The sequence below is a fragment of the Sturnira hondurensis genome, unplaced genomic scaffold (genome assembly GCF_014824575.4).
Source record: "Sturnira hondurensis isolate 20B ecotype Veracruz unplaced genomic scaffold, ASM1482457v3 Scaffold0017082, whole genome shotgun sequence".
Classification (NCBI taxonomy): domain Eukaryota; kingdom Metazoa; phylum Chordata; class Mammalia; order Chiroptera; family Phyllostomidae; genus Sturnira; species Sturnira hondurensis.
The window spans coordinates 2,639,964-2,662,199 of NW_028089713.1; the positions used below are offsets into that span (position 1 = coordinate 2,639,964).

At 49.2% G+C, this 22,236-nt stretch overlaps 1 protein-coding gene across 8 annotated transcripts in view; it reads left to right on the forward strand.

Annotated features, from left to right (window-relative positions):
- The window catches only part of PLEKHA6 (pleckstrin homology domain containing A6), a 138,973-nt gene that overhangs the window by 76,422 nt on the left and 40,315 nt on the right, over positions 1–22,236 (forward strand). For all 8 annotated transcript variants that reach the window (XM_037067175.1, XM_037067178.1, XM_037067179.1 and 5 more), the window contains exons 4-5: positions 20,526–20,606; positions 21,275–21,389. In XM_037067175.1, coding sequence (XP_036923070.1) covers positions 20,526–20,606; positions 21,275–21,389 — 196 coding nt within the window. The remainder of the gene's footprint in view (positions 1–20,525; positions 20,607–21,274; positions 21,390–22,236) is intronic.

Below are 22,236 nucleotides of genomic sequence, written 5' to 3' on the forward strand. Positions count from 1 at the left end.
CATGCCTGTTACGTAGCAGGATCGGAGCCCTAGGTGTTCACCAGAGCAGGGCAACTAAGTCGCTGGGTTGTGACGCTGTACATGGGGGCGGGGTCAATGAGGAGCAATGGTGTCCCATCTGCCGCCTCTGCCGTGGTCCCCACAGGTGCGGCAGCTGCCACCGTCACCGGGGCCCTGGCGTTTCGTCCCACTGCACTTGAGTGTGCCACCGCTGTCAGCCCTCGCCCCCTGGGGCCTGCGTGGTTCATCTCACTGTGTGAGAATGTGTGACCGCGGTCAGTCTGCCCCACACCCTGACTGGCTCCGGGCCACTTGGGCGCCTAGGTCAGGGAATCTGTCCTGCCCGACCCTGCTCTGCTGCTGGCTCCGCCCCTCTTACCGTCCCGGTTGAACGGTTAGTTGTAGTCGGACTTCCGTATAATTCAGTTTTCTGTTCTTTGGCTGTTTCTTTGTTCTCCAAACCTTTGTTGTATTCAAACTTGGTTGTGGGAGAAGGCACAGTGTTTCCACCTATGCCTCCATCTTGGCGGAAATCCCCCCCTGTCTATTTTCTACCTACCATCTATGCTACTTATTCTCTGTACCTTCTGCCCCCTTCTCCCCCTCCCACTCCCCTGTTGCTAACCTTCCATGTGATCTCTATTTCTGTGGTTCTGCTCCCAATCTAGCTGTCCTCTTAGTTTGCTTTTGTTTTAGGTGTGGTTGTTAATAACTGAGTTTGCTTTCCTTTCACTGTTCATATTTTTATCTTCTCTTTCTTAGATAAGTCCCTTTAACATTTCATATGATAAGGGCTTGGTGATGATGAACTCCTTGAACTTGACCTTATCTGAGAAGTACTTTATCTGCCCTTCCATTCTAAATGAAAGTTTTGCTGGATAAAGCAATCTTGGCTGTAGGTCTTTGGATTTCATGACTTGGAATACTTCTCTCCAGCCCCTTCTTGCCTGTAAGGTCTCTTTTGAGAAATCCGCTGACAGTCTGATGGGAACACTATTGGTGACTGTCCCTGGGTTGACCGTCACCACCCAGTCACTGGGTTGTGACGCTGTATGTGGGGGCAGGGTCAGAGAGGGAGAAAATGGTGCTTTGCTCCGCTTCATTGTCTCTCAGATTTCTGTCCCCTCTGCAGCTTCCCACAAGCAAATTTGGCCCCTCTGGTGCTTGTTCCCGGGTGTGTGGGCCTGTGCACTCTCCAGGACCCTGTGGGTCTCTCCAACAAACTCTCTGTGGGCCTGGGAGCCTCTCCTGGCTCCTCGGCCCCGAGAAAGTCTTTCCAGTTGGTGCTTTCAGGCTCTAATTCCCTTTGCTGGGGCCCTAGCCTGAGCAGTCTGTCTCACTGTTCGCTCCTTCACTTGGTTTATCTAATGCTAATGTGTGACCGCAGTCAGCCAGCTGCCCTATGCCCTCACTGGGTCCGCCTGTCGCCACCCCACGCCTGGGATCCACCAACCGCCTCCACCTCCGCCTCTGCTCCTGGGTGGGTCAGACCTAACAGTCTTTCCAGCCTGACCCCGCTCCCCCACTGACTCCGCCCCTCTTACTGGTCTGGCTGAGTGGTTTGTTGTTGTTGGATTTCTGTACAGTTCAATTTTCACTATTTTGGCTGCATTTTTGTTTCTAAAACTGCCGTTTTTAAATTTAGTTGTGGGAGGGGGCACAGTGTTTCCACCTACGCCTCCATCTTGGCTGGAAGTCTCCTCTGTTTTTGTTTTTGTTTTTGTTTTAGGTGTGGTTGTTAATAACTGTGAGTTTGTTGTCCTTTCACTGTTCATATTTTTCATCTTCTTTTTCTTATACAAGTCCCTTTAACATTTCATATAATAAGGGCTTGGTGATGATGAATTGCTTTGACTTGATCTTATCTGGGAAGCACTTTATCTGCCTTTCCATTATAAATGAAAGCTTTGCTGGATAGAGCAATCTTGGATGTAGGTCCTTGCCTTTCATGACTTGGAATACTTCTCTCCAACCCCTTCTTGCCTGTGAGGTCTCTTTTGATAAATCCGCTGACAGTCTGATGGGTACTCCTTTGTAGGTAATGGTCTCCTTTTCTCTTGCTGCTTCTGGGATTCTCTCCTTATCTTTCATCTTGAGTAATGTAATGATGATGTGCCTTGGTGTGTTCCTTCTTGGATCTAACCTCTGTGGGACTCTCTGAGCTTCCTGGATTTCCTGGAAGTCTATTTCCTTTGCCAAATTGGGGACGTTCTTCTTTATTATGTGTTCAAATAACTTTTCCACTTGTTGCTCTTCCTCTTCTCCTTCTGATATCCCTATAATTTGAATGTTGGAACATTTAAAGATGTCCTGGAGGTTCCTAAGCCTCTCCTCATTGTTTTGAATTCTTGTTTCTTCATTCTTTTCTGATTGGATGTTTCTGTCTTTCTTCTGGTCCACTCCATTGATTTGAGTTCCAGTTTCCTTCCCATCACTATTGATTCCCTGTGCATTTTCCTTTATTTCACTTAGCGTAACCTTCATTTTTTCATCTAATTTGCAATGAAAGTCAACCAATTCTGTGAGCATCCTGGTTACCAGTGTTTTGAACTATGCATCTGATAGGTTGGCTATCTCTTGCTTGCTTAGTTGTATTTGTTCTGGAACTTTGATCTGTTCTTTCATCGGCAATTTTTTTTTGTCTCAGGGTGCCTGTTAAGTAGTGAGGGGCAGAGCCTTAAGTGTTCACCAGGGCAGGGTAACCCAGGTCCCTGGGTTGTGACATGGTGTGTGGGGCAGGGGTCTGAGAGGGAACAATGGTGCTTGCTCTCTGCTGGATTTCAGTCACTTCCCCCACTCCCCACAGTCTAATTGGGCCCTTCTGGTGCTGATTCCCATGTAGGTGGGCTTGTGAACATTCTAGGACCCTGTGGGTCTTTCCAACGAACTCTCCTGTGAGGCTGGGAGTTTCTCCCAGCACCTCACCCCCCACCCAGTGTTTTCAATCAGTGTTTTCAGGCTACATTTCCCCGAGCTGGGACCCTGGGTTGCATGGTCTGTCTTGCTCCCGTTTCACCTGATTTATCTGCACATGAATGTGGGACCACCTGGTCCACCAGCCACATTGTGTGCTGTGCCCCTTCACAATCTGCCACCTCGCTGGGTCTGCCACTGCCACCTTGCACACCCAGAGTCAGCCAGCTGCAGCTTTGTTGCGACCCCTTCCGCCCAGCCACCCGACTCCACCTCTCTTACCGGTCTGGATGAATGTGTCTACTTTAACTCCTTGGTTGTCAGACTTCCATACAGTTCAATTTTCTGTCGCTACTGGTTGTTTTTGTTTCTAAATTGTTGTCCTCATTTTGGTTGTACGAGTAGGCACAGTGTGTTTACCTATGCCTCCATCTTGGCCGAAGTCAGTAATTAATTTCTTTTAATTGCTGAGGCAGATTCTGTTGTAAGGACGTGACATATACATGTGCTCACCTTTTCATGGACTTCGGGTGTTTGCAGTATGGGGTCTTCCAAAGCGGTTGCTGTGAACATTGGTGAACAATCTCTTTGTGGACTTGTGCTTCCGTTTCTTCTGAGTACAAACCTGGGAGAATGAAAGGCTTGTTTGGTTACTGTATGTTTAACTTTTTAAGAAACTCCCAAACTTTTCCAAAGTAGATGTATTATTGACACTGTCCCTAGGAGTGTCTGAGTTTCAGGTCATCTGTGTCCGTGTCAGCACTTGGTGTGGTTAGTCTTCATTTGAGCTACTGTAGTGGGTGCATGGAGTCATCTCATTTGTATTTGCATTCCTCTAGCGGCCAGTGATGTTGAGCATCTTCTCATGTGCTTCAACATCACATATCTTCTTTGGCAGAGTTTAAATCTTTTGCCCGTTTTTATAGTGGGTTTTGGGTTTTTTTCCACCTTAGTATTAAGTGTAAGAGTTCTTTATATGTGCTACATAAAAGTCCTGTGCCAGTTACATGTTTTGCAAATCTTTTCTCTCAGTTTATGTCTTTTTTGTAGCAGTGTCTTTTGAAGAGCAAGGTTTTTTTATTTGCTGATGTTCAGTTTATTGATTTTTCTTTATCATTGATGCATTTTGTGTCATATTCAAGAAATGTTTGTCAGACCGGACCCAAAGACATCAAGATTTTCTCTTGTTGTCTTCTCATTTTAGCCCTTACATTTAGATCTTAGTCCATTTTGAGTTTATTTTCTTTTTAAGATTTTATTTATTCATTTTTAGAGGAGGGAGGGAGGGAAATGAGAGAGGGACAGAAACATCAATGTATGCTTGCCTCTCATGCATTCCCTGCTGGGAACTGGCCCACAACCCAGGCATGTGCCCTGACTGGGAATCGAACCATGATCCCTTGGTTCGCAGGCCCATGCTCAATCCACCGAGCTATACCAGCCAGGGCTTCATTTTTAATGGTATAGTAGAAGTGTCTGGGGCAGGGGTGTCAAACTCATTTTCACCAGGGGCCACATCAGCCTCATGGTTGCCTTCGAAGGGCTGAATGTAATCTTAGGACTGTATAAACATAACTACTCCTTAACAGTTAAGAGAGAGCTCAGCGTTGCTGCTGGGTGGAAACAAGGTGCTGGCCAGATAAAACAAGGTGGAGGCCGGATTCGGCCCCCGGGCCTTGTGTTTGTCACCTGTCCTCTAAGGTTTTTTGTTTTGTTTCGGTATGTAGATCACCACTTTTTCCAGCACTGTGTGTTGAAGAGGCTCTCATTTCCGCCCCTGAGTTGCCTTTATGCCTTTGTTGAAAATCAGTTGGGCTTGTGGGCAGAGTTTATTGTTGGACTCTTCTGTCTGTTTATCTGTACATTTATCATTATGCCGATACCACAATGTCTCAACCACTGCAGCTTATAGTAAGTCTTGATCTCAAGTGTATCTTCCAACTTTATTCTTCTTTTTCAAGTTTCATTTATTCTAGGTTCTTTGAATTTCCATATAAATTTCAGAGTCAGCTTGTCAATTTTTATAAAGAATATGCCTGGATTTTGTTTGGGATTTTAACTCCATAGGAAAATATGGGACAACTGCTATCATAGCAATGCTGAGTCTTCTGATCCATGCAGACCATTTGTGTCTCCCTTTATTTGGATTCTATTTAACTTCTCTCAGCAGCATTTTGTAGTTTTCATTGTATAGGTCTTGCATATCTTTTGTCAAATTTATCCATGTTTCATATTTTTACACTATTGTAAGCGATGTTTTTAAAATTTTAATTTTTAATTGTTTACTGGTAATATATAGAGATTCAACTGATTTTTTAAAAATATGGGCTTTATATCCTAATTTTCTTTTAAAAACTGACTTTAGCAGAACAGGAGTCTGGAAATACTGAGGTGCAGGGTATTTGCATGATATGATAAGCATTTAAAATGCTGTGTAAAACATCAGCATCTTTCCTTATTTTACATCAATAACACATTCCATTAGCAACCTGCAGCCTGCTGAGCCTGGTAAGTCTGCCAGAGGCAGGGGTGGTATGGCAAACCTGACCCTCCACAGGCAGTACTTCCTCAGGTTTTGGGGGTATACTTGAAGGTGAATGAAAGAGGTGGCAATGCAGTGCAGCCCCTTTAAGAGACAAGGGCCAACCAGCCATCAGACCACTGGGGAGGCAGCCCAGGAGATAAGATAAGGCTCTTGGCTGGTTTAAGCTCAGGTCCTGAGCCACAGTGGCTGGACTACTGAGAGACAAACAGGAACCAGGGTTGATAAGGAGAAGGTGCCAGCAACTAGACCCCGCCTGGCCAGAGGTGGAGCAGCCCAGTCACCCACTGGGACCTGAAAGGAGAAGAGAGTATTAATTGTGGGTGTTAGACCGAGGGCATTTGCATTCTCCTGTATATCCTATCGTATTTATGATCATTGTTTACAATCCCTTCTAGACTGCACTTAAAGGCTTTATAGGTAGTAAATGTCCAATAGGTATATTTACTGAGGTCTTAATGCTTTCTCTACTAATATCTTTATGCTCTAGTGAGATGCTCTGATACAGGATCTGGAGACTACCTGATTTCTTGCTCATACTAGAAAAATCCTGTCAAGGACTCACTCCAAAGAGCCTGGAGCTGCTCATTTACACATATCTGCATATATTTGCATACGTCCTACATGTAGATACTTTTATGCTGGATTTAGATTTCCCTAAATTGGCTGGCTATTTTTAAAGGGCTAAAGAGGGAATCTGTGTGTACTCATTCTGCCCACCTTTCCTCTGCATCCTGCGAAGATGTAAAAAACAATCTCTGCTACTTTGAAATGTAAAGCCCACCACCTGTGGCCGCATAGTTCATGCAGACGTGAGCAATCCTTTGCCTGTCAAGATGTTTCCCTTCTTCCTTTCTGTCACAATTCTTAGTTCCACTCTCCAAACTGCTGAGTGAGGCAGGCAGTGGTTAAGGCAAAGCAATCCTCCAGCTAAACAGCCAAGCGCTGAAACCCCTTAGCTGCCTCCCGGATGGTGCACTGGCCCCCGGCCTCTTCCTCCCACCTGAAGCCTCCTTCCCAGCACTTGTCCCAGGCCTGCGAAATGCTGTGACTACCATTGTCGGTTCTTTCTCCACCAGGAATAAATAAAAATAGCATCCCCTCCCCCAGATCCCAGCTCCTCTATTGGCCCATGAAGCAAATATTTCATAATGTGGGCTCATCCAATTGGGCATCTTGCCAGAGCCAAGTGGCTCAGGTTGTGAGTGTGCTCCAATCAGGTGGGGTGGCTGGGGTGGGACTAGAGGCCTCCCTCTGCACATGGGAGGCAGCGCACTACTCAGGTGCATGGCATCGAGGTGAGAGTCGCCACTTCCTCAGGGCTAGGAAGAGGGGACCAGGCAGTCCACCAGCCAGCTGGAGGCAGCCCAGTGCTGAAGGGGTTAAGGGCAGTCAGCATGTGTGGCTGTTAATGATTGTTACTCACCAGGGACCTGGTGAGTATTAAAGGGAAACCTTCCTCCTGTTTTGAGTGTGAAAGGAGTTAGGGTGAGAGCGCAGGGGACAGCAGAAGAGCTCTGGTGAGTGAGTTGTTGGTTATCTGTCACTGTGTGTTTTTGTCTCGGTGGCTGTGGACCAGGTGAGGGAATGCTAGATATATCCATTCCTGCAGCTGGAGCTGGCTTTTGTTCCCGGCAGATACAAATTCTTAGCTCGGGGCCAGATTTCTATATGGTTCCTGGTTATTGGAGGGGTAACAACCCCTTCAGGGTTGTTTTAGTCTGAGAAGGTAAACTACTTGGCACAGAAGCGGGAGATACAAACCATTGTCTGTTCTGTGCGGAGACAATGGTTTCGTGCAGCTGCCCCGCAGGCAACGCTGCAGCCGCTGCTGCGCTTCCCCCCTCTCCGAGCCATTGTCTCCAGAGCTCTGGGCAGAAGCGCTGTGGCCTCTCTGGAGGGCCAGTTCCCTGGGACCACCATGGAAGGAAGGTGGAGAGGGCACAGCCAGAGGTGTCGTGCCTTTATCCTTTTTACTTAGGTGTGGAGAAGTGGAAGGGAGGCATGGCCAGTCGGGCGGTGGTACGCAGAGTTGGAGGGAGAACTCTTAACTCAGTAAGAGACAAAGTTGTCATCTGGGAGCACAGTTGAAATCTAGGAAGGAAGGGCACCTGTCTTTGGGGGCAGGTATTTATTGCCCACTCTCCCCAACTTCCCATTCAGACCCCTTGTTCCCTCACCCTCCAACACACACGTGTTCTTTGACTCTGGCACCTTCTCGTGGACAAGAGCCCCTGGGCTCTGTCACAGGAGGTGGGTCAGCCCGACTTTCTCAGATGATGTCTGTGTGTGTGTACATGGATGTGACAGACAAGGAGAGCCTGACGAGTCTCTGGAGCAGAAATGTCGACTTCACCCCCTGGAAGCCAGGAGCCCTTAGGTCCTCCGCCTCCTTCTTGGGAGGAAGAAGTTTCAGACGAAATAATGGTGATGTGAGATGGCTCTGGAGGGGTCTTTGATTAGGAACAGAGAATGTTCCTGTGCCTTGAAGGCAGATCTAGGAGATAAGATAAAAACACCTGGTGGCTGGCTTTTCCTAGTGCTTTCTGTGGCTGGACTGCCCTCAGGCAAACAGAAACTGGGCACAGCAAGGGGAGGTGCCAGCCCTGAGAGCCACAGGGCAAGAGCAAAACAGCCGAGTTTCTGGGCATGTGAGCCAAACAAGAAGAGGAGGTAGAGACTGGGAGTGGAGTGGGGACACTTGTCATGATCTGCCTGGTATTGAGAGTTGGACGCAAATGCAACCAGCCTTCCAGGAGCAGCACACACAGGAACTGCAGCTCCCAGCCAGTGGGGGCTCCGTGGGCGAGCATGGTGCGTCACCCTGCATGCTCAGAAGGGCTTGGTGTACCGCTCTGCTGCTGCCATCCTGAGATTTTTATTGTTTTCATTTTTGATTTTTTATTGTTTATGCTATTACGGATGTCCCTTCCCCCCTCCACCCTTCCCGACCCCCCTTCCACAGTCCATTTCCCCACTGTCTGTGGGTCTTCCATGTATGTGCTTTGACTAGTCCCTGCACCTTCTTTCAGTCAGCCCCTCCTCCTTCTCCCCGCTTGTAGCTGTTGATCTATTCCCCAGTTCCGACATTTTTAATTTGCAAGGGGCTCTGCCTTTTTTATTTTTGCACTGGGACTTGTATATTACATAGCCCCTGCTATTCCAGGCCCGGCCAGAAGTTGGAGCAGCAAGGTAATTGTTCGTGTGCTGCAACAGGTGCAGAGAGATGCACCTGTGTACCCAGGTGTCAGCTACCAAGACTGGCTTCTGTCCTAACGCAGACAGCACAGCATCCTTTTCCCTTTCCTCTTCTCTACTGGACTCCCAAAGCATTCTGTTCCTCCTTGTCACAGCTCAGCTTCCTTCAAGGCCACTGCGTAGCAGGGGGACAAGGGAGGGAATGTCAGTGTCCCTTACTTGATTCCTGTCCTCCTTTTCCCTTCTTCCCCAGGCCCCTTCTTTCCCTTGTCTGGGCTCCAGGCTGGGGTCTGGGCCTGGGAGTGCTTCTTCCACTTTCCTCCCTTCTCTAAGCCCTGGTTGTCTGCGAACACACTCTGGCTCCTGCTTCATATGCCATCTGTTAGCCTGGGTTTTATCAGGTCTGGGTGGGTGTAGGGGTGGAAGACTCCTCAGCCTGCTGCCCTTGGTGGCAGCTCCTTTCTCTCTTCCCCTGTGCTGGCTCGTCTTGCTCTGGATCGCAGGACTCTGCAGCCTGCCTCCTTCCTCTTCCTCCTTGCCGAGAGAAGTTGGCCAATCCATGAAGAAAGGGAAGGCAGGAGGGAGGGCATCCTCTGTGTCTCCGGACTTTTTCTCCTGAACTCCTTTGCACTTTTCCTCTCTCCTCTCCCCCCCTCCTTGAGCTGTAGTATAACCTTTGCCAAATGCCCCCCACCCCACACTGCCTGCCCCTAGTAGGGCTGTTAATAACAATCTTTCGATTTTTATTTAATTTTTAAAGTTTTATTTTTTTCTTGATAAATGAACACAGGGCCATCTTTGGGAAGTCAAAGGGGGAAGATGTATCATAGAAAGAGAGGAAAGGAAGGAGGAAGAGAGGGAGGGAGAGAAGCATCCATGTGAGAGGGAGCAATCAGTTGCCTCCTATACACACCCCAACCAGCGGTCAAACCTGCACCCTAGGTATGTGCCTTGACCAGGAATCAGACCCACAACCTTCTTGCTGAATGGGAGGATGCTCCGACCAGCCAAGCCACTAGACTAGGGCAGTAACAGTATTTTTAAACTCTGGAGAGGAGTCTTAAGACATATAATTTAAAAAAATGATGGATTATCCAAATTAATTTTTAATGGACTTTGAAATGTATCATTTGATTTTAGATTTGTAACATTTTTGTTGTTGCTGGCAGGAAATTTCTGTTTCTTTTTGGTTTAACTGAAGACTGTAAGGGCATATGTATTCCTGGAGGACACTGAGCACACAGCTGGTGGAAGGACAGACTGGTTGGAGGTCAAGTATTTCATAGACTACCAAATATTAGAACTGCACAGTGGCTTAGAGAGTATCTAGCCCAGTGCTGCCCAGTAGGCTGCCTGCCTGTGGGACGTGCTACAGCTGCTCTGTCCAGTGTGGCAGCCCCTGTGGGTATTGAAATGTGGCTGGTATGACTGAGGAACTGGGTTTTCATTTTATTTAATTTTAATGATTAATTATAAACAGTTACATATAACTGATGGCTACTAAATCAGATGGCACAGATTTGGGATAGTGCTACTAGTTTTTTTATTCCTTTACTTTATTAATGGTTATAACTTCAGACACTTAGCAACTATTACATGTCAAGCATTCTCCTACACCAGCAAATTTTAACCAGTGTGCTGCAAGAATTTTTAAAATATGCGACACCTGGCTGTTTAGTCAGAGTCACTGACCTCTTTTCCCTTAGACTGTCAAATAAAAAAATGACAGCAGCCAGCACAGCAATAGCCGTCTGTTGTGAATGCCTCATCTTGAACCATAAACATACAGGTCATATAATAGAGTTGCACCTTATAGGTCAGGTTGCATAATAAGGTTGCATCTTATTGTGTAACTCTTGGTACCAGAAATCCTTGTATACAAAAGTATAAGCACCTGATTTTTTTGTAAGTCACTTTGGAACAAAAAGTGTAGGTGATAGTTTTTGCAAATCAACCAGAATCATACCTATTTTTTGCCAGATTGGTGAAAAATACATTTTTTGGAGTGCTACAGAATTTTAGTCATTAGTTTATGTGTACCAGGAGATGAAAAAGGTTGAGAACTGCTGTCCTAGATGCTTTGAGTGTGGCCTCATTTACTCCTCACAGCAACTCCAGTGTCACTGTGTGTCACAGATGCAGAACCTGAGGCCGGGGAGGCAGCAGATCAGCGCTAAAAGCCCTGCCTCCCCCTTTTCTTTAAGGATAATCCATGCGCGGTCCATTCTTGGTCTTCACCAGACAGCTTTCTTCAAATGTTCTCCAAGTCCTTTCCCATCCAAATCTTACTTTTCTGCTCTGAGATGTCAGAGGAGCTCATGACTATTGTCCTCAGTCCACAGAAGGACACGACACCAGTGCCTCTCCCCAGGCATAGCTGTTTTCTGCCTGGTTCCACTGGTGTCCCTCGCCCCCAAGCTTCTTTTGTATCTTCCCTCCAGCAGACCTCAGTCCAGGACATTCCTCTGCCCTCTGAGCCCTTGGCAGGCTCCCCAAGTACATAGGAAGTTGCAGACTCCCCAGTCCTGGCAAAGGAGATGTTCAGAATTTCCCACAATCCATGTGTGTCCCCACTGGCCTGTTACTCCCAGTCTAGGAGGGACAAGCAGCTGAGCCTCCCTCAGGGCACAGGGGCAGACCCACCTGGTGCCCCCAGGAGCAGCTCTACCCTGGTGATTTGCTGCCATCCCACCTGCCTCTGCATCCTCAGCCCATGCAACCCCTCAGGTGAAGGCTCCTTCCTCCAGAAGTAGTCGCCCAGGCTCCTGCTCTCCCACTCCCATGGATTTATTACTCTCCTCGTCCACAGACAAATCCTCTGCTTTGTAGATGGTTTTCAGAATCCAGCTGGCCACTAGGGAGGGGGCAGAGAGAGGAGGGGCCATGGAGCAGATGGAGAACCTGCTCATGGGATCTGGTGAGACTAATTTGAGGCCGAACTCTCCTGCTTCTTTCACTCATAATTCAATATCGCAGAGCAGAATGGCACACGTCCCCACCCCCCGCCATGGCCAGAACACTGGCCTGCCCCTACAGCCACTCCTTAGACGGCTCTTCGGTTCCTGCTGTGTGTGACTGCGGCCAGGGCACTGGGACGAAGAAGGCTAGGCTGTGAGGGGTGTGGATGTGGCTGTTCCTCCACATCTCTGCACTTAGGCAGGACCCCCACCCCACATCACACACAGTTCCTAGACATATGGCATAGGGGTTAAGAGTGGGGGGGTCTGTGGCTTTCATCCTTGCCTCCTCCCAGCAGGCCGTGGGGCTGGAATCTCCCTGAATGGTGAAGCTTTCTTCCTTTTCTTTCTTGGAGACTAGGAACTCAGGTTAGGCAGATAGAAGGGACTAGGGCAATCAAGGGGACGGGGACTTTGTCTTGTCTCTCCTGTCATAGGGCTTGGGCAGTGGGTCTCGGCTTCCCTGATTCTAAAAGGGGCCTTGTCTTCCTTCCAGTGCAAGGACCAGGGACCACACCCAGGAGTTTAGGTTTCCCCTCAGCTCTGACCCCTCACAGCGTGATCATCTGTCTTCCTCTGCTGTCCAGTTTGCTGGAACGTTTGTGTTGTCTACCGAACAAGACTTCACTTACTACCATTGTTTCATTCTCAAAAGAGGAAACAAAGGCGCAGATCAGCTTGACCCTCAAAAAAGTTGCTAGACTGGGAACCAAAAAGGCATTCGTTATAGCTTTTGAGAATGTCAAAGGAAGGACATCAACCCGGCTTCATACGAACACTCACTGTGTAAAATTCTTTCCTGCGGGGTGGAGTCACTGCTCTCTGTGGGACACCAGAACCAAATCTGCTGAGCTAGGAATGAACGACCTTCCATGGGCCTGGGAGAGGACAGCTGGGCTGCCTCAGCCTCTGAAAGGTAGGGGGTTGGGGTTAGGCTCAGAGCTGGGGGAGGAGGGGTAATTAATTATTGCCCTGCCCTGTTACCTCTTGGGATTCTTTCTGTGTGGCCAACTGTCAGGAGAAGGCAACTTGGAGGCCAAGGGGAGGGGACTGGAGTCTTCTCTCTCTTACTGTCTGGCTTAGCTGGAGGCTGAGAGAAGGAAAGCATGGAGCTGGAGCCCCAGGAAGCTGCTTTCTCTCCCCCTTGCATTTCCCTCCCCTCCTTGCAGGGAACAAGACGAAAGCCCAAGGACAGGAGTGTGAGGGACCCCGGGGAGCGGGGTTGGCCCAGTTTTCCATCCTGGGACAGGGTGTGAGGGGAAAATGCCTTCATCCTGCCCACGGCCACCTCTGGGCCCCAGAACTGCTGTTTTCAACACTTGAAGGGACATCCGTGTTCAGACAGTTCAGGAATGGCTCCCCAAGGAATGACAACCAACAATGTGTCCATCTTGTAAGACACTGGCGTGGGGTGCTGGAGGGCCCTGTGGTGTCTCTGGGTCACTGAGAGTGGGGAGGGCACTCAAGAGGCTGGCAGAGCACCTCTTTACCAACCAATAAGGAGGGAGTTCCGCATTTTAGTAACTGGCATGGCAGTGCTGAATATCCACCCTGGTTGTCTTCATTTTCCAGAAGACGAAAGGAAACCGTAAAGTAAAATAATCAGTTCAAAGATGAGATCATCCAAGCTATGATGGAAGATCTTCATGAAGATTCCCCACATAGTTCTTCTGAGAGATATTCAGACCCCCCCACACTTACACATGCATGTACATGCCCACACACATTATACAGACACATATGTATACATCATACATGTGTGCACACACATTTACAGGCCTACAGTTACATGTACTATACACAACAAATGCCACACACACACATAGATACAGATACACACATATACAACAGCCATGTACACACACAGCCATGTACACACAGACACATATACTATAACACATAGACACATCTCACCTAACATACGTATACACATACACACAAACATGTACAGATGCTTATGCACACACATTTACAGGGACACACATATACACTACACACATAGGTTTATCACACATCATGCATATAGACACACAACATCCACAGATAGACACATACTATACAATGCACACTACCCACAGAGACACAACACACACATACAGACATGCATGCACAGACACAGCACACACACACATAGACATATACACAGGCACATACACATGCGCACAATGAGCTGTTACCCTGACTAAAGAGTACACAGGCCCTCCCACTCTTACCCGGCTGCCTTCGGCTTTCCTCTCTCCTGTTATTGGAATAAAAGGGATGCAGATGGGAAAGGACACCCACATAGAATGGGAAGGAAGAAACGTATAAGAAACCCGGATCTGGTCCCTGATCTGTGATTTCCATCCCTTGGCTCCTGAACCAGTTCTTGTGCTTTCTGCCTGAGGTAAGGGCCCAGCTCAGGGCTACCTTCCCCAGTGTCCCCTGACTGGCCATTGCTGGGAAGGAAATGTGTTTTCATCTTGAGGGTAAAGATGGGGTGTGAGCACAGGCAGAGTTAAGTGGGAAAGAGCAGAGCAGGTTTTACCTCCTGGACACTCAGCCCACTGGCCTAGCATTTTCGGAGGTCTGTGACCTTGCAGGAGGACGCCCTCTTCAAGTCATTTTGGAAATTACTGAGGCATAGGAGGAGAGGCGGGGCCAGGACAGAAGGGGAGAGGGAGCGAGTGCAAGTACAAGTACAAGGCTGGCAGCTGGGGCCCCAGAGCCTGCAGAAGTGGTGTTTTGGTCTGTAGGCAGCAAATGGAAGAGAGACCATGTCTTTAGAGGAGCTCCTCGCTTGCAAATACCCAGAGGTGCCACCAGGCCTGACTCACTTAGGCCTCTTCCCTGGGCAACAACAGTCAGGAGAACAGGGGGACACTGGCAGGGAGGAGTCGGCCGGGGCGTGTATGTTTTCCTAGGGAGGACTAGGGGAGCTCCAGGAAGCAGGCACATCAGGGTTGTTGGAGATGTAAACCTAGCTGGGTTTTAACTGGGACAGAATGCAGAGCAGATAAAGTGCCTTGAAAATGATGATGAGATCCAGAAGGGGGAGGTGATGAGAAGGAGCCAAACCTCTCCCCACCTTCCCCTCTGCTGGCAGTAGAAATCCTCCCTGGTGTGGACAGCGCTGGCTTGGAATTTGCTAGCTGGAGGAGAAGAATGGAGTGGGAGGGGTGGGCCATAGGCAGCCATCCTTCCCACTCACCTCGCTGTCCTCTCTCCATCTAGGGAGCTGTAATGCCAGAAGCCAGAGCATTCTCCGGATGGGGAAGCCTGGCCAGGGCTAATTCTCTGTCAGCAGATTCTTGGGAGCTATGGAAATGAAGCAGCTTGGTGTACGGCAGATAACCAAGAGAGGCCCAGGGATGGAAGGAGTTGAGTGCCTTCCTGTAGTTGTTTAATATTTATCACAGTGGGAGCTCTGGGCGTCTGGCCTGGTGTGTGCGTGTGCAAACATGCGTGCCTGCAAAGGGTCGTGAAGATCCAGGTTGGATTTGCTGCCTTTCAGTGTGTAGTGCCAGATATCACCCCAGATAGAGGCTGATTCTCAGGGAGGACATGTGGAGAGAAATCAGTATGCAATTATGTCTGCAATGTGGTTGTCACTAGGGCATCAGAGACTTCTCAACAGAGAAACACCCCAACTAGATAGAGAGACAAATGCCCGGAAAGCGGAGAGGATCTGCCTCTTTTCTTTGTCATTTATTGGTCTTGGTGCTTCTGGAATGCCAGCCCCTCATGCCAAGCCTTCTAAACCCTGAGACCCTATGATGTCATTTTCTGGCTTCAGCACCTGGCATATTTCTTTATTTGTTTTTAAGCAAAATTATCAAAACCATTATGTCTCATGCATAAAACATTTCACATTTTAGAAAGTTTACAGCTATTATTTTATAGGAGAAAAACTAAGGGCCACTGTGGCTGGTGTGGCTTAGAGGATTGAGCACCAGCCTGTGAGCCAAAAGAATTCTGGTTTCCCAGTCAGGGCACATGCTGGGTTGCAGGCCAGGTCCCCAGTAGGGGGCGCACAAGAGGCAACCACACATTGGTGTTTCCCTCTCTTCTTTCCCCTCTCTCTAAAAATAAATAAATAAAATCTTTAAAACGTAAGTAAATAAAATCTAAAAAACAAAACAAGAAAAAACTAAGGTGCAAAGAAGTCGAATCAAAGTGCTAATTCATGTTGCATCTTGGACCAAAAGCCTGTTTCTGCCAATTCCCTTCCCACTGATGACACTGCCATTGGGGCCACCTTCACAGGTACAGGGGACAGGGTTAACACCTGGTGGGCAACCCAGGAGTTCAGGGATGCTCCTGCCTCCATCCCCAGGTCTCTTTTATTGCCTTTCCTTGGTGGAATTTGAGAGGTCTCTTTGGAGGTGTGTTCATAACCACTCGTCCTTGAGAAATGGGGGCCCTTTGTCATCCCAGAAGAAAGGGCAAATGAGAGTGAAAACTGATTAGCCCTCTTTGTTTCCTTTTTAAAAAATGTTCTGCGCCTGGTAAATTCTCCCTGATGCCAAAACTGAAACGAAAAGCTGCCATTCTGCGTAATTTAGTGGCGAAGGAAAAGAACCTGAGCTAGGTGTTCTGTGTTCTGTGGACTGTTGTGCTGAAATAACCAAGGATTTCAGAGCTCTCAACAGGCAGGGCAAACTCTTGAGCCTCCTTTCCTATTCCCTGTGCTGCCTTCACTGGGCATGGAGAAGTAATTCAACTTGCAACTTAAGCTAAGGCTGCGGGAGACCCCTGAGCTCAACTGAAAGGAAAGGGGGTATTTTTCTTCTAGAGGAAGAAAACTCATTTTCGAAGTGCACCTCCACCCCCTCCTGCTGTGCAGAGGAGCTTAATTGTCATCCCTTCCTAATGAAGATGGATGAAAGCCAAATTGTGCGTTCAGGGGGAAGCCAGGCAGGGGAGTTGAGTGAAGGGGTGAGGGGGCAGAAACAACTTCCTCATGGAGAGGAAGTAATTAATTTTAAGAGAGAGCAGAGATAGGAAGCCCTTGGTAATAGAATGTCAAACTCCAGTTGCAGGTGGATAAAAATTAAATCAGCACCGAGTTTCTTTTGTTCGTTCATTCAACACACACTATTCTGCTGTGCGTAGGCAGAGACCTCAGGTGTGCAGGGGTGGGGGGGGGGTGCAGCTCTCCGTAACCACAGTGGGGTTCCGGAAACTGGGTAGGGAGAACGTGGCATCTGGAAACTGAAGCCTCTTGTCATTAGGAGAAAACATTTGCAAACGTTCCATTAAATGTCTGAGTATATTGGCCTTTTGATTTTAGGATTAGTTGCTTAAATATCAACAGCTGTTGTGTCCCAGCTCTATCTGACCAGCTTGTTTTATCACAGGTTAAATAATAATGTTGTCCATCTGCTCTTCTGTTGTTGATTGCATTGTCCTCTGACCAAGTTCTATCCTCAGTCTGAAACATGATTAGCCTCTCCCTTTCAATGTCTGTTGTGACATCACAGAATTGCCATAACAACAGACTGTGATGTCACCAGAATGTCTGGTGCTGCTAAAAGGAACCACATTAGTCAGGAAGGATTTTGTCTTCCAAAGATAAAAATGGATTAATCTTGAAAGCCAGAGGGACTGAAATTTGCTGAAACAAAAAGAGCATCTCAGCAGTGTAAGAACAGTGGATCTGGAGCCTTCCTCGCTTGAACCCCTTACAATCAACCAAAGCACTTAATGAAATGGACTGCAGAGCCAGTGGGCTTGCCTGGAGGTAGGGAAACGGAAGAGACGACCTTCCGAGGCCCTGCAGTCCAAGGACCCTAAGTCACAGAGGACATTAGGAGAAGGGGAAATGTTGGGTGTCTCAAGAGCTCAGGGGAATGAACAAAAATGCAGCTCTCCTTGCCCTTGAGCAGATCTGACAGTTGCCAGCTGGAATTGATCATGTTGCATCTGGGGAGATTTTCAGAAATAAACACATGGTGACCCCCCTGAGCCCCATTTGAAAGCTTCATTGAAAGCTTTAGGAAGAAGCTTTCCTTCAATTTTGCCCAAGCAAAGAAGCCAGTTCTCGCCACCAGCTCCGGCTCTACAACACCAGTGCCTTGTGCTCCACATGCTCCTCATCAGCTGGACCACCCTAGGCAGAGGGTAAGGGAGCTGGCCCCGTGGAACGGGAGCGTGTAGGGGACTCGGCAGAGAAGCTTTGCTCATTCTGCTCCTGCAGACGGAAGAAGGCTGGGAAGGCTGAAAGGAGAGATGAGATGTAATCAACCTCAGCTTCCAGGCAGCATGGCAACAGTGTGAATCAGAGCTTCATTTAACCCTTCTGCCACAGGATCAGAAGGATCTCTGGGAAACAAGTTGATTTTAGCCCAAGGGCCCGTGTCCTGGGCTGGGAGTTGTATGCAGGGAGAACTGTCTTCCCACAGGTCGGCTGGCTGAGTTTCTGCCATGAACCTGGGCAGGCAGCCCCAGACTCCTCCGCCTGCCCAGCTGCTCTGTGTCCTTAGCTCAGTGAGGTCGGACTACCTGGAAGTTGTACACCTGCTCCACGTACGCTCGCCTCTCCATCTCAGCATTTTCTCCTTGGGACTTGGACTGGGAAGATCATCCCCTGCTTGCTTGCTTGCTCTGCCTGGAGCACTCTGAGGGGCTGAATGCTGGGGAGCCACAAGCCCCCTCGGGTACCTGGGCATCCCTCCCACCACCTGGGGAGAGCCCTCCCCCTTCCCTCATGCTAGAGCAGGAGGAGGGGGGACCAGCAGTGTTTGGAGCTCGGCCAGGGCCCTTCGCAGGACCAAAGGACTTACTGCTCAGAGGGATGGTAGGAGCAGGGTGGCTGGTGGGTCCTCTGAGGCTGCCGAACCGGGACAGAGCTGCCAAAAAGATGTTGAAATTTCGGGCTGATCGCCGGGTCAGGTAGGAATGTCTTCAGTGGACATGAGCCAAGCGACGTGGGAGCTTGTGGAGTTGGCAGCTCCTTAGATCTGGGGCTTCAGAGTGTGGGGTCTGTCTGACTGACCCAGAGGAGGAGAGCAGTTAGGTCAGTGGCTGCTGCATTGCAGTGCTTGTCAAGGGGAAGCTATTTTGAAATTGGTGTTGCTGGGTTGGAGAGAGGACGTCATCTGTAGGGGTTGCTGGGTAGGAGAGTCTGGGGCAGGGAGAGATTCGCTGTGCCCTGGAAGAAGTGTGCCAGCCGCCAGCAGACTGTGTGCTTCTGTGCATGTGTGAGTGTGTGTTTACTAGGGCCTGCAGGGAAGGTCTCTGCAGAGTTAGCTCAGAACATGTAGAGCAGAAGGGGGCTGGGGTGGCAGACAGGTGCTTGGTGCCACTGGGGAAAAGCAGAGACCTTGGCTCCTTGAGGACCTGAGCTGTCACAGGCTGCCAGCCCCCTGGACCTCTAGTTAGGGCAGAGCCAGGGATGAGGGCAACTGAACAGCTACCTTCCCTTGCAAAGCTCCCTTGCAGTTAGGTCAGAGAGAGTATCCTGGTTGGACCTGGCAGGGAGGGAGGGAGGGAGGGGGAAGAGAGTTTGGGAAGTGGGAGCAAGCCATCAATGTAGTGTTAGAACCCCGGCCAGGTGGACACGGCCAGAGTTAGAGTCCTGGTCAGCAAGCCCAGGCTGCAAAAGCTAGATTTCCCTTAGGCTGTAGCCATCGTCCACTGTGCTACATGTCTTTGAATTTCTTCTGAACAGGACTGGTTTGGAAGCTGAAAAAAATGTCTTTTGACATTATCTTTAGCTTCAACAGAGAGCCCAGGGGCTGGGATGTGCCCAGGGCTATTGAAAGGGGGTCTCCACAAGGTTATTTTACTTCTCTCGTGCAACCGAAGGGACCAAACTAAAGCCTCTTTCCTTTGGCACGGGCTGACCAGCTCTGCTGTGGGAGCACTAATGTGGCCAGCTGGTGTCAGGACCCATAGCCTTGGCACAGCCTCCACCGGCTCTGCCCAGGGGTGGACCAAGCCTGCTCTGGGCTCTCAGAAGTGTCTCTCTCAAGAGGGGTGGGTGAAGGGGGTCTTAACGCTCTTCCAGCCCCTCACTGGCTACATGCTTGAATCTCCTACAGCCTTCTTGCCAGGTGGTCCTTTGTGTGCAGAACCCATCTCAAATGGCTGCCATCTGTGGCCTAGACCCACTGTACCCGCCCCCTCCATGCTCTATCTACTGCCCCTCCCCCCATCTCTCCAAAGAGTCACCAGGGAACTAGCCTGACATTCACTCAGCCAGAAGAGCCACAGCAGGACTTCCCAAAGGAGCCTCCACAATATTACTCCCCATCTGCCTCTGCACGGACCCCGCCCCTGGACCATGCCCCCCTGCTTCTTGCAGGCTGTCCTCACAACCGTGCTCCTGGGCCACCCATGCCTTCATTAGATCTGACTGTTGAGCCAGCACCTAACCTCATGCCTGGTATCCCCTGAGGTCTCTGCAGCATCCGGTAGCCTGGGAAACCCTGGACTTAGGGTGAGGGTGGGTTCCAGCCCAAGCTCAGGAATAGAGTTTCTGGATCTCTTACTTCATTTAAGGGCATGGAACACAGAGCAGGATAGGAAAGAGTCCAAGGTCACGAGAGAATTCTCTCAGCAGAAATGAGTGAGCACTTTTTATGTGGAGCACTGGCAGGCATTGTCCCTAGAAAGAGCCGCCACACGTGACATCTTGACTGTTGGATCACCCCCTGCCGCACACACGTAACTGCCCAGGATGACCACTGAGAGGGCTAAATGGGGCTTATTTCCAGCCTCGGGGATCTCCAGTAAGTGGTTAACACTGGCTCATGAGAGGTGTGTTTTCCACCCCCTACCTGACTGTAGCTGCTCACTCTCCCACTGGGGGACAGAGGAGCGAACTCCTACGTGGTCACCAGCCCTGTCACTGCCCAGCGCCTATCCACTCTGCTTGCATTTGTGCTTTCTTCATCTTGACCACAACTTCTCTCTCCATTTTGCCTCCGCAGCCACAATGAAAGACGGAACACATTTCTACACCCAGTGACTGGCCAGGTCCCAGAAGAAAACAAAAAATTTGACTTGAAAACGTAGGTTTGCTCCACGTACTGCCCAACCTCTTCATATGTAACTGCACCACCCCACTGCCACTTCACAGCTGGGAACGAGGAGGGGATGGGGAAGGAGATCAAAGGGATTTAGGGCCACTCCCTTCAGTTCTGAAGGCTGGAAGCCTCTGAGGCCCTCTGGCTTAACAGCCTCGTCCACTTTTCCCAAAATCTAACAGCTCTCAGGTGGGCACACATCGCAGGCTGAGCCAAAGCAGTGAGACAGGCCTGAGTTTGGCATGTCACCCATGGGCTGCTGGAGCAGGTAGTGAGGGAACCTGATACAGTCACGCAAGCCGAGTGCTGATTCCACTCGCTCTGGATCTTGGCTCAGTGAAAGAAAGAAAAAAGATAATTAAATGACTCTCCTGGTGCACTGGGCCGTAGTGTAAATTAAAAGGCAAAGGAGGTTCAGAGTCCTAGGGTTGAGGTTTTTAAAATAAATGTATAGGAAAGAGGAACAGTCAGGATTGCTGTCATAATCTCAGAAGAGCCGAGGGAGTAGTAAGCTGACCTCCTGATGGCACTCGGGGTCTAATTTTGTGCTGATGTTGGAACAGTGGGTGGCAGGGTGGGAAAGGGATGGTGGCTTCCATTGTTTCTTGGTTCTGAATAGTCTCTTTCTTCTCTTCTGGTCAACCTGAAATCAGATCAGCTTTGGACATGTCCAATAAAGCAGGTGGGAAACGCCCAGCTACCACCAACAGTGACATATCCAACCACAACATGGTGTCGGAGGTCCCTCCAGAGAGGCCCAGCGTCCGGGTGAGTCCAGCCTGCTGGTCAGGAATCCTAGGAAACATATTGGCCCGTCCAGCTGCATCTGCAGGCTCCAAGGAGCAGGCGAGGTGCTCAGACTCGAACCTCGTAGAAAATCCACATCTTGACCCGGGGTTCTCAACTTCGGCGCTATTAGTATTTTGTGTTGGGTAATTTTTTGCAGCGTGGGGTTGTTCATTATAGGCTGCAGTACAAGCACGTAAGACCATGGACAGGCTGGCTAATTTGGGGTCAGCAGTTGTCTCTAGGGAGGAAGGAAAGGTAATGAGGTTGAGGAGGGGCTCAAAGGGAGTTTCAGGTCTATTTACCATGTTTTATTAAAAAATCAATACATAGTGGTAATTTATTCCATACTTTTCTAAATGTTTGAAATATTTCCAAAACTTTTAAAGAAACTTGGCTGTTAGAAATGAGGGGCAGAGGATGGAAGCTAGAAAGGTATGCAAGATGGAGGTAGGTTTTCTTTGTTCATTTTGTTTTGTTTCAAGATGTTAGAAGCAGGGGTGGAATGACCCAGTGAATAGGTTCGGGAGAAAGGGGATGATAGCCAGTGAGTCGCATTTCTGTAGAGACCAGAGTCAGATGCAGAGGTGCTGTGAGCCGGGATAGGGAAGAGATGCTCTTCCTGAGACTGCATTTACAAAAAAAAGGCATTTGAAGTACGGGAGGGCGGGAGTGGCTCTAGGTAGTTAAAGGCGTCCCCACCTGACGTCCTCGACTTTTGCTGGGAAGCAGCGGGCAGGGCCGTGTGCTGAGAGGAGCTGGGTGGGGGAGGCACTGGAGATTTGAGAATATGCCCAAGGTTTGGAGAGCAGGAACAGTGGTCAACAAG